The sequence below is a fragment of the Alosa sapidissima genome, chromosome 18 (genome assembly GCF_018492685.1).
Source record: "Alosa sapidissima isolate fAloSap1 chromosome 18, fAloSap1.pri, whole genome shotgun sequence".
Lineage (NCBI taxonomy): Eukaryota > Metazoa > Chordata > Actinopteri > Clupeiformes > Clupeidae > Alosa > Alosa sapidissima.
In genome coordinates, this window is record NC_055974.1 from 1,136,046 (window position 1) to 1,149,078 (window position 13,033).

Below are 13,033 nucleotides of genomic sequence, written 5' to 3' on the forward strand. Positions count from 1 at the left end.
ATTCTCTCTCACTCACTCTTGTGCAATAGTGTTTCTTCACAGGCATTGACAATCATTAATCAGACAGAGTTCGTTGTCTTTCTGTCTCTCTATCACCAACAAAAAGTAAGTACAGGATGCTGCACCTCTATTGGGCAGTTTGTCTCAGCGTCTTTGTTTAATACACAAAAAGTGTGTATGTCTGTGTTAACTTATTTGTTTCTCCTACTCCTACCTGTATGTGTGTGTGTGTTGAAGAGATTTCGTGTTTTTCCTCTAGTTCACATGCCTGTGTGTTAGTGGGTTATGGAAATAAAGAGAAGAATGAAGCCTCAGATGGGAGCTATACCACTGCTGCTCCTACTCATCCAAAATGCACACTTGGTAAGTTGTATGCTCATATCTATATCTATATAACTATATCTATATATACACACACACACACATGTTGTATGTTGGCAATTGTGTTGCTGGCCCTATTTGGTGGATAAATCAGTGCTTTCTGCTAAAGGGAGCAGAGAGTATGTCCATTGCATGGGAAAACATTTGAAGATTTACACTCTCTTTCAAATTGTTTGTTTTGAGTTGACAAGATTCAAATCAATTACACTGTAACATGAAAAGCAACCGCATAATGTTTAATGACAGATTTGTAGTGACCACCATAGAAGTCATTTTGCTTGTAACATTCCATAGACATGGACATGTGTGTGTGTTAGTGTGTGAGAGAGAGAAAGAGACAGAGTGTCAATTAACAAAAGTATTGCTGTGTCAGCCCCTATCGTGTACCCAGTGCAAGGTGGAGCAAAGTGCAACGCAAAGCTTATTCTTATCTTACACTCAATAAAGTGTTGATTTTTTGCCATGCGCTCATCTTCATTTAATCCTTGCGCCCAGGGGTGCGGTAATTAGCAACATAAGGTGTGGTCTGGCACATGATCCAAATTACGCCACTGACCAAGAAAAACCTGGTCTATAGTGAAAGATGCATATAAGGCACAGTTGAAGATGCACTGTCACAAGATGTAAGCAGCAAATCCTCTGCAGGACAAATACTGTATCCTTTGGATTTCTATTCAGTCATTCGAATATTATTGGGGTAAGGCAAGGCAGTTTTATTTGTAGCGTATTTCTTACATCAAGGCATTCCAATATGCTTTACAAAAGAATGAAAAACAGTATAATTGAAGAAAACATAGACGATAAGGAGGCAAAATGCATGCCAACAAATAATGACCTTCAATACAATCATACAAAATGCATGCCAACAAATAATAAAAGACCTTCAATAAAACCATACATTAAAAAAATAAAAATCACACATGTAACATAAAAATCACATATTTAAAATAAGGCATTAGAGTAAAAGGTTAATGAGAAAATTAAATAGTGATAGTGGGTGCTTTGTTAATCTTGTCTGGTAGTTGGTTCCAGAGTCTAGCTGCATAAACACTAAAGGCTGACTCACCACATTTTGTTTTAGCAACAGGTTGAACCAGAAGATTTTGATTTTGAGACCTGAGTGATCTGGTTGGGGCGTACTGTTTGAACAGGTCGTGTAGTTTGGTCCAATGCCATTTAGTGCTTTAAAAACAACAAGTAATGCTTTATAATCAAATCTGTAACTAACAGGAAGCCAATGTAGGATTGGGGTAATGTGCTCGTTCCTTTTTGTTTTGGTTAACACCCTAGCAGTTGCATTTTGTACGGTGTGTAGCTGCTTTATAGTCTTCTTAGGAAGACCAGTTAAAAAGGCATTGCAATAATCTATCCTGCTCGAAATAAAAGCGTGAACGTTTTTCCAGATCACTATTTGACATTAGGTTCCTTAATTTTGCAATATTCTTCAGGTGAACAAATGCTGATTTAGTGACTGATTTTACGTGATTGTTAAAATTCAAACTATGATGATGCCAAGATTTCTCACTGCATCCGTCGCCTTAAGTTCTTTTTTTGTCAAGTATGGTAGTAATCTTAGATCTTAGACTGAGACTTCAGTTTTGTCTGTGTTCAGCTGAAGAAAGTTTTGTGACATCCAGGTGTTAACCTGGTCGAAACACTGTTATAAAGAATCCAGGGGCGCATAATCATTTGAGGACAAAGCAAGGTATATTTGAATGTCATCTGCATAGCTATGATAACACATTGAGTTGTTCCTGACAATCTGACCGAGTGGGATTAAGATTAAACAATAACAGGCCTAGGATGGATCCCTGAGGAACACCACAAGTCAAGGATGATGGTGTTGAGATGCAGTTTCCTATAGCGACGAAGTAACTACTGTGTTGTAGGTAGGATTTTACACACCTGAAAGTCCAACCCAGTGCTCCAGTCGATGCAGTAGTATACAGTGGTCAACTGTATCAAATGCTGCACTAAGGTCAAATAGTGCCAGGATGCTTTGCCTGTATCAGTGTTTAGACAAATGTCATTTACCACTTTAACAAGGGCAGTTTCGGTGCTATGATTAGCACGAAAGCCAGATTGATAGGCATCAAAATAGTTATTTGATGATAAAAAAGCAGTTAGTTGGTTGAAAACAATTTTTTGAATGACCTTCCCAATAAAAGGTAGATTGGATATTGGTCTGTGATCAGTACTAGCGGATTCAAATTATTATTCTTTTTGAGCAGGGGCTTTACAACTGCTGTTTTTAGGGATCTAGAAAAGTGCCAGTTTGTAGCGATGTATTTACAATCTGAAGCACATTTGCTGTTATGGTGAAGGACCGATTTGAAAAAAACTAGTAGGCAAAGTGTCCAGTTGGGATGTAGCAGAGCTGAGATTTTGAACAGTATTAATCAGAGTTTCATAATTGATAAGGCTAAAATCAGACATTATACTTAGTATACTTGGCCTAGAAACCTGATTTACATTTTTACATACCTGTTCCATATGGTCTCACGTGCAAGCAGATTCCTTCAAATGCGCCGCTGACTATCAAAATACTGATGCACTGTTTGAAGTTGCACTGCTTGCTGTTAAAGGGAATGACAGATGTCATTCTTATGGTTTAAAGGATGTTACGCCCAAAGCACATCCATGACTGATTAAGAAACATAACAACAACCCTTTTTGTGCCAAGCCCCGACATTTGATCACATAATCACTCCATTCAGTAAGTACAAGGATACAAGGATACAAGGAAGTTTATTGTCACATGCATATAGTTACTGGATGTAAGAAATGCAGTGAAATTATGTCTGGTGTCAGCCTATTTGTGCATTTATGGGGGGGGGGGGGGGGGGGTAAAAAGTGCAGTAGAAGAGGGGTTTAGTAGATTAAGTGGCAAGGACTGCATAAGAAAGGTGGGGGAGGATTGGGATTGGGGGAGGCACCAACAAGGAGCACCCAAGAGCAACAGGGGCAAGGAAAAACTCCCTTACCAAGGAAGAAACCTTGGGCAGTGAATATGGACTGGCCACGCCTTTAATGTCTTTAAAAACGTAAGCCTCTGACCATCTGTTTCTGATCGCCAAAATAGAGCCCTATGTGTGTGTGTGTGTGTGTATGTGTGTCCCCTACATCTTGATATTAATATCTGTTTCGTATTATGTAAACCCTTCTGTTCAAATGGGTCATGTATAGCTTTGTTAATTGTTGGTGTGTGTGTGTGTGTGTGTGGAGTGTTTGTGTGCAGAGAGAGAGAGAGAGAAGGGGGGAGAAATAATCTGAAGTCTCATCATCTGTCCAAACAGCTCCCCTCAGCAGGAGTGGTGAGCAGCAAGCCAGCAGTACAACCCACATCTGGTTCACAGTCTCAGATCCACACCGACAGATACCTGGGCCCAGAGGATTGTCTCAAACAGCAATACACACAACTGTCGTGTGCAAAGGTCTCCTGTCCACTGGGGCATCGCTGCTCAGAGGGTACTGCAATGTGCACATGTGATCCTAAGCCAGATGAGTGCTATGCTAAGGAGAAAGTGTGCACCCGTGATGGGAAGGAGTCCAAGAACCGATGTCACGCCGTGGCAGAGACCTGCAAGGACAAGAATAAAGCTCCGGTCTTCTCTCACCAAGGAACCAATTGCCGTTGTGAGACCTGCACAGATGCACACACACACACACACACACACACACACACACACACACACACACACACACACACACACACACACACACACACACACACACACACGTACCCACACAAGAGGAATTTTACAAAGTTGTCTGTCAACTGTAATGCTGCCACACACAAACCCATATACAATGTTGGGTCAGATTACTTTAAAATGTAATCCATTTCTTACACTGACAAAAAATTGTTCCACCAATATTCCTTTTCTTTTTGACTTGAAATCAAACCTGGCTTAAAATAATAGCGTCAAGCTCATTTTGATGCTACACTGACTTAAAATACGTACGGAGAATAGCATGTCTGACATTGCAAATGCAGCCCCAGAATGCCTTCTATTGCATTATGTACTGTAATGTTATTATCATGGGTAGGAGCATGACCCTTTTTGTCTGTTTCAGATGAATTGATAGAAAGAAAAGTGTATAGAAAAGCCCCTTGACTTGACTTGTGTGTGTTTGTGAGTGTGCATTCAATCCAAATTAGGTCTATCTAATTTTCCGACTTTTAAAGGAAAATTCCGAAATTTAGCACTTTGAGTCCCTTTTCTGGTTTGTTTTGGATGAACTAGAGTGTTGGACACCGAAATTTTGATGATTGGTCCTGTCTCGACTTTTCTGACTCGTTTTGAATCGCCTTTGACTAGTCAGAGTGCCTACAGGCATGCTCAAACATGTCCTAAAACAACCCTTAACGTTCGTTTTCAAAACTGTGCAACTCACCGAGTGGTTAGTGGTGTTCAGGTTTATTCTGTTACAAGCAGAGAGGGTAAAAATGGTCTATGGTCATGGCCTCTGTTGGATCAACATCTCTCTCTCTTCTTCAGTTCACCATCTTCTCGTCCTAGTTCTCGTTCCTCTAACAATGAAAGTTAGTCAATTTTGTATGGGTTAAACAAAGAAAGAATTTGGCGGCAACACAAGTCAACGTGGTTGGTTCTCCAGATGGCATCAGACCACTCACACCTGTATCACACCTATGCATTCCTATCTGATCAGCATGAGGAGAGATATCTTATACATCAGAAATGTCACTTATAGAACGTTCCAAACATTCTTACAATTAAATCATTACAATCCTTGTACTGAGACTATTACAATGATACCAAACATGAATACATTTATATTTCATGACATATGGATACAGTATAGCAAGGTAACATCCTTTGTCTTGTGGATCTGATAGCCCTTGGAACCAGTACATTAGCATTTCATTGGGGGAGGGGAGGGTGTCTTTGTTTAATGCCTAGAGGGGCCGCATGGCCACAGAAACCTAGGGTGACCAGACGTCCTCTTTTGCCCGGACATGTCCTCTTTTTGAAACCTAAAAATGTGTCCGGGTGGAATTTCAAAGTTGTCCGGGATTTTCTTATTCTAGCCTCAAACGTGTTTACAGCGAATTTGCATTGCTCTCTCTTTCATTCATATATAGCCTATCTATGTCTTTCATTCACATATAGTCACGCCCTCCCCCTACAGTTCGCTTTGCATTGAGTGGAAAGTGTGTAGAGCCTGACCTTAGCTACCGTCATTGGTCGATAGTAATCTCTGTAAACATTTAATTGGTCAGTCAGTCACCTCAATAGCGCAAACGGCCTTGTTTAGCCTAGTGTAAGTTCACTGACAAATTAAAACGTATATTTCCATGTTTTTGTCTCGGTCGAGATCAACATGAAGCTGAGTGCTGACCTGCAAAGCAGGCACTTAGGCCTACTTGTCGGTTGCAAATAAAGGTGTCAACGACCTTCAGGTAGGCTACACAATGTTCAGCAAAGCATCGAACGGCAGCGATGGGTGAGAGCTCATCAGCTAAAGTGAGATTTTCGACCTTAACATTACGTCTCCAAAATCATTTTGATGGCACATAACTTCATAACTAGACTGTAAAAAATATAACATGAAGAACGGCACTTCTGCCATTGTCTTGAGCGGCCTTCTCTAGACGATTGCCGACCTAGTAACTTTCTAGTTTCGGGTAGGAAACTGCACTTTGGTTATCCCTTTAAACTGCCTTTAAAGGATAGCCTGCACACTGACAACAGCAGATGTCAATAATCCTCTATCTACTGTAGCCTATATTCAGGTGAATTAAATATGTTGGTATAACATGAGGGATAGATGTAGGCTTTTTCTTTACAAAAGAAATATCTAATAATAATGGATTGAAAAGAGGTAGGCCTAATCTTGCGTACAGAGCTCAACAGCCCTGCTTTTATTGTAATTATTGTTTTTGCACAACATAGTCACCATGTCTGTTGACACATCAGGCTCACAATTGAGCGTAAGTTTATTCACGGTTGTGAGGTGTCTGAAAAAATAGTTCCACAATAGCAAATAAGACGGCTGGAAATCATACATTGCGCCGATATATTTGATTTTAATAATCAACGAACACCACTAACCACTCGGTGTTGCACAGTTGCACAGTTTTGAAAACGAACGTTAAGAGTTGTTTTAGGACATGTTTGAGCATGCCTGTAGGCAGCCACTCTGACCAGTGTTGCGCGGTCTGCCCGAAATTAAGCGGTTGCACGCGGATGATGAGTCATAAACAAAATATTTTAATGATATTCGGGTCATTTGCGGGCGGGTCAGTTAAAATTAATTAAATATATATTTTCTACAAATAGGCCTAGGCCTGCTTAAAATATCACAAGAAGGCTGGCATCAATACCGTAAAGCATCAATACAGTAAAGTCAACAGTAAAGAAGCTGAAGACGCGAGTTAAAAATAATAGACACCCCTTCAGGAAAAGCGATATAGGCTATGGGAAATATTGGGAAAAGTTCTTAAAGAAGATGACTAAGTTATGGTCTATGTAGGCCTACTTCTTGCGAAGCCATTTAAAAGTATGACAGCCAAAACTGGCAGCCTGCAGGAATAAATGTTATGGCACAGACTACACATCCTATGTATAGATTCGCGCATGCATAAAAGTTACAGTTCGTTGTGTTTGTGACTTTAAACAGTGGATGTGCTTTTGTAAAGCTTTGTGCTTCGTTCAGCATTGTAAACCAGTTCTTACGCTAACGTTTTGACCAGCAATGTATCTCTCTAGCCTACCTTGCCTCACTATTTCTGTTTTCGAAAGAAAGATGTATGTCCATGGCCTTCAAATCTTATCCTAGTGTTCTAATCCTTGGTGGTTGCGTGCGTGCTTGCGCTCTTATTCTCATTCTCTCTCCTACGCAAACATTATGTTCTGCATGCCTAAATAAATTAGTTTGTTTTACAGAAATGGCCTACTGTCACACTGCATGCAGACTATAACCAAAAGCACACATTTTGTAAATAAGCGGGTCGGATCGCGGGTCAGGTATAATTTTGTCCTAATTAATATTCGCGGTCCGAGTTGCGGTCGGGTTGATTAAAATATCGGGCGACCGCAGGCCGCTTGTGACCAAACCCACGCAACACTGACTCTGACTAGTCAAAGGCGATTCAAAACGAGTCAGAAAAGTCGAGACAGGACCAATCGTTAAAATGTCAGTGTCCACCACTCTAGTTCATCCAAAACAAACCAGAAAAGGGGCTCAAAGTGCTAAATACCGGAATCCAGATTACTTGTAATTTAGTTACTACTCAACCCTGCCCATACTGTATACTGGTACACAGACACATGGACATACAGACTCAGACACACAGATGCACACACACACACATTCACACGTGTAAACACACATAAACACCAACACATTTTGAGTAGAGCACTTTGGATGTTTATGTTTGTGTGTTTTTTTTTGTGTGTAGCTAACAATGCCTTTCAAGAATCCCTGATCGTCAAAGACGTGATTGAGGTGCAGCTGCCCAAAGGTTCAACAAAAGCACTGGTGTGTCAGGAAGGATGGAATATCGCTGCTGCCCATGTTACATGTCGTAAAATGTTCCACACGTACGTTTTTCACCGCCATCCAATCAAATGACACTATAGCTTACTTCATGACATATTTGCTTCCTGTATTGCTTGCTGTCCTCCTGTGTTGCTTACTATCTACTACCAGAATCCATTTGCAGCTGGTGGCAGAGCTTGAAAGGTTTGATGTCAGGCAGTCAGTTGTGGAGTGTCTTTACCACCTGCTTTCATTTCTCACGTTTAAAAGGGGCTATGTATAGTTTTTTTTAAGTTTGAAACATTCAACATGAACCTTGAAATGGCAAGAGAATGTAAAGAAATAAGTATTTTGATGTAATGTAAAGAATGATTATACTGTGTGTTGCTCAGATATCCACTAAAGCAGCATGCTCCAGACTGTGTCTCTTGTAACAGCACTGTGTACATTATGTGGTGCTGTATCAAATATAATGCAAGTCAGTGGAAGTGTTGTTGTGAACATAATGGTGCAATCAGGACAACTCTAATCCTATAGAATTCTACATACAGTAGCCCCTTCACATTTAAATGACATCGGTATGACTTTATTGGCTTTATTGATATGACAAATTAATTTCTCTCTCTCTCGCTCTCCATCTCTCTCTCTTTCTCTACCTCAGGTTGGCAAAGACTGCAGCCAATAGGAAGTACTCTGATGTTCCAAGAAAGAACATCATTCTGCCAGATGTGTGTGTTCCTGTCTTCTGTAAAGGACATGAGTACTCTCTGGCTGAGTGTCACATTGGCAGTCCAGTCAAACTTAATGATAAAAGTCACATTGCAGTGGCCAACTGTTACAGTAACAGTGGTAATCCACATCCAGGTCAGAATACACACACACACACACACACACACACACACACACACATGTTTACATATACACACACTTTACAAGTCAAGTTACATTAGGAATCAAATCTTCTGAATAATCCAGTAGATTAAAGCAGTTCAGCAATCTACCATGAGTTTACAGATTCAAGGGTATAGGCACACACACTCACACACACACACACACACACACACACACACACACACACACACACACACACACACACACACACACACACACACACAAAATGTCTCCCTTTTTTAATGGGGAATTCTGGCATTGTACAACCTGAGACCTTATCGGTAGATGTCTTTAGGTGCAATGTCTCAGAAACAAAAACACATTCTCTCCCTCTGTTTCTCTCTTTTAAGTCTCATTCATACATTGCAAGTGTTTTTTTTATTGGCAAACACACACACACACAAACTTAAATCTGTTCACTGTTGATGTTTCAGGTAATAAATGTGACATCGGTAAGTTCCAGTGTGCAAATGGAAAGTGTGTGCTGCATGACAAAACATGTGATGGAATCAACGACTGCGGAGACGGCAGCGATGAGATGTGCTGCAAAGGTGTGTATGTGTGTGTGTGTATGTGTGTGAATGTTGTGTGTGTGTGTGTGTGTGTGTGTGTGTGTGTGTGTGTGTGTGTGTGTTTGTGTGCACGTAAATGTTTGTGTGTATGTGTGTGTATACTGTACACACATACATAGGGATACACACCAATACATACACGCTTCCTTGTTTTAGCATTTGAAAAAATGAGGCAAAACAACAGTTCTTTTTTAAATCCACTGTTAATAAGAGTATTTGAGAACTGTTACAAATAAAATGATTTCTTACCATTTAAAATTAACATACATGAATATCAGTGGAGGTTGCTGGTCTTTAGGAATAGGAGAAGCTCTGATAAAATGGTAATATTAAATTAATATTATTAAGGTGCTATATTGTGAGTGTGGCAGCTGGTTTGGCTACATTTTACCAGTTCACCTTGGGGGGAGCTTAGGCTATTTGGTAGCCTACTGGAGTTACAGTATTTCTCTGTGACTATTCTGTATGTTCATCTGCCTTGCTGTCTTATTTTGAATCTCCCCTAGTGGGGAAGACTATCAAATGGCTTTTAAAATTGCTACAACGTAATCTAAATACACAACTGAATCAAAGCAAGTCACAAACTCTGTAACTCCACATTATGGTTGTATGTACAGCTACAGTAGGATATGTACAAGGACAAATAGAAACCGACTGTATTGCTCACAAATATATAGGAATTGGAGCTGCAACTTGCCTTGCCTCTGAACTTCACCTGCCAATACTAACGCTTACGCATCACTGAACTTGAAACTCTTCCTCTGATCGCGACATATGCTGTCAATCAAAAAGAGTCCAGCCACTATGACAGTTCCTCCAATCATCATACAGAAGCTCAGCGTCCGGGCCATCCCACTGCCCCATTCACTCCCAGAGATGCCGGGCTTCCCTGGAAATGACGATTTTGTGGCGTTTGTTCAATAAACATCTAGTTTTTATGCACCGAGATCAGCCCACTCTGTAGTGCCATTGAAAGTCCAGTGAAGCTGATGGTGCATTCATGGCACTTCAGAATGACAAGGACCGCCCCCGTGGCTACTTTGTTTTTCCCACAGCAAGTGTTCATGTGCTTTGCCGTTGGAATGTGTGACAAACATGGATGCCACAACAAAGGTTAAAACACTCACTAATCCTAAATAAACAACTGTATTTGCTTAAAATATAGTGTAAGACGCTTGTGAAAGAAAGATATGCAGCTTTCAAGTGACAAAAACGGCAAATTCCCAAGTTCACATTAAAACTGTTGGACATGAAAGGCCACATGGACTACAAACGAACTACAACGAACTGGGCAACTCTGTTAGCAAAATCAGTTTCCGACCTCTGACTCACACATAACGTGACGTGAATGACATGGAATGATGATGTTTTCACTGGGAAAAAGGTTTTTCCGAAGCCCATGAACGCTAGGTGAGCGTCTGGGTTTTTGATGGATCTTGTCGTCACAGCAATGTATTAGGGGTGCGAAATCACGATAGATAACAGGCAAAACCTTATTGCTGAACAAATTAGCCATGATGTTGAACACGTTTTTAGCATGTTCTAGTTGGAATAGTAGTCTAATGTAATACAGTATTTGATGCAATTTTCTGCGATATTTTAGGAGGCTGAGCTTTACCTGTAGTCTTAGCAATCGCCTCTAGTGAACATGAACCGACAATTACTGTAATATAATAGGGCTGTCAATCGATTAAAAAAAATTAATCTAATTAATTACATACTCTGTGATTAATTAATCTAAATTAATTGCATATATGAAAGTATTTTAGTGACATTAAAGTTCAAAAACTCTTTTATTATTATTTTAATAATGGCTATAATAATCTATGATATGACCTAATATGCTGAGGAAATAAATTCAAAAGTGCTTCGGGAAGAAGTTTTTTTTATCACATACATTGCAGAGGACTTTATTTTAATCAACACTTTATTTTTATCAACACCATCAAGCCGTTTTTGAAAAGTAAATGTTCCAATCAATGATCTAGGCAGCACATTTTCTTCTCTCTCTTTCATTTTACAGTCTAATGGTTACTGACTACAACGTCTCAGGGTCAAAGGTCATACAGAATCGATTAATCTGCGTTATTTTTTTTTAATCAGTTATTTTTTCTCAAATTAATTAATCGAAATTAATCAATTAATTTGACAGCCTTATAATATAATAATATGAACTAGAAAAGCATTTCCTGAAGGAAATACAGTGCATGAAAATGCAAAAAATATTATGTAAAATATCATACAGAGTAAAAACAAACTATATTGGTTGCTAGGTAGATGAGGTTTAATATAGTTGGAATGACTGAATCTCCCATAGTGGGGAAGATTATCAAATGGCTTTTAAAATTGCTACAACATAACCTAAATACACAACTTAATTTAATATAGTTGGAATGACTGAACAGTTAAATAGGTGGATAGTTTATATAGTTAAATGATTTGCTTGGTAGATAAGGTTTAATATAGTTGGAATGATTGAACGGTTAAATAGGTGGATCATTTAAATGGTTAAATTATTTAGGTAGATAATTGACGATAACTGACAGTTGGAATGGCTCTAATGTTTGCTAGCAGTTATGCTAACTATGTTATCAAAGATAATAATGTTAACCAAGTTACTTAACTTAGTTAACTTAGCTAATGTTTTCATTTTTAGTAGTTATGCTAACTAGCACTATGTTAACCATGTGACTTAGCTAACCTAGCTAATCATTTTTAGTAGGTATGCTAACTATGCTAACTAGCATGCTAACATGTTAAGTATGCTTACCATGTGACTTAGCTAACTTAGCTAATCATTTTTAGTAGGTATGCTAACTATTCTAACTAGCATGCTAACATGCTAACTATGTTAACCATGTTACTTAGCTAACCTAGCTAATCATTTTTAAAAGTTTTGCTAAAAATGCTAACTAGCATGCTAGCATGCTAACTATGTTAACCATGTTACTTAGCTTATCATTTTTAACTGTTTTGCTAAAAATGCTAACTAGCATGCTAACATGTTAGCATGCTAACTATGCTAACCATGTGACTTAGCTAACTTAGCTAATCATTATAAGTAGTTTTGCTAAAAATGCTAACTAGCATGCTAACATGCTAACTAAGCTAAGTTAGCTAAGTCACATGGTTAGCAAAATTTTGTCAGTGTTTGGGATCATTTCAAGCCTAAAAGTATAATTTTTTAGCGTTCGGATTTGTAATAAAATAACTTAATATCAGACCATGCTGCTGCCAGTTACTGTCCGGTTGTTAGCATGCTAGCTAGCCTCTTAGCTAAGGTAACATTTTAAACGGAGAAGTGTAATTTCTTTGAAATGACAACTAGCTGAATAACATTACTGACATTAGTTAAACTCAAGTGAATTTGCAACAGTATATTAAGTTTAAGCGAAGTCCTTCAACTACTAGTCACTTGTTAGCGCATAGCTGTATTGCCATAGCTACTCCCATCCACTTGTATAGCATTTTAAGCTAGCTAGCTCAGTTCACATGACTAATTAAATTATTCATATCATGTCCTAAAGAATGATTCATTGGCATCATACATGATTATAGACAATACTACTGTGAACACAATTATGTTTATCTGTTCTTATTGCTTATTAAGAGAGAAAGTTTATTTAGTGACGTAAGGTGACACTCCCACTTATGCAGACCGGAACTGTCCCGTTTTGCTCCCA

At 39.0% G+C, this 13,033-nt stretch overlaps 1 protein-coding gene across 2 annotated transcripts in view; it reads left to right on the top strand.

Moving 5' to 3' along the window:
* The first annotated feature begins 7 nt into the window (after positions 1 to 7).
* Positions 8 to 13,033, top strand: part of LOC121690383 (low-density lipoprotein receptor-related protein-like) — a 34,323-nt gene continuing 21,297 nt past the window's right edge. The window contains exons 1-6 of one of the 2 annotated variants that reach the window (XM_042070901.1): positions 8 to 105; positions 260 to 363; positions 3,678 to 4,017; positions 7,808 to 7,949; positions 8,549 to 8,751; positions 9,213 to 9,329. In XM_042070901.1, the coding sequence (XP_041926835.1) occupies positions 286 to 363; positions 3,678 to 4,017; positions 7,808 to 7,949; positions 8,549 to 8,751; positions 9,213 to 9,329 (880 nt within the window). In that variant the 5' untranslated portion in view covers positions 8 to 105; positions 260 to 285. The other variant, XM_042070902.1, reaches the window with a different exon arrangement.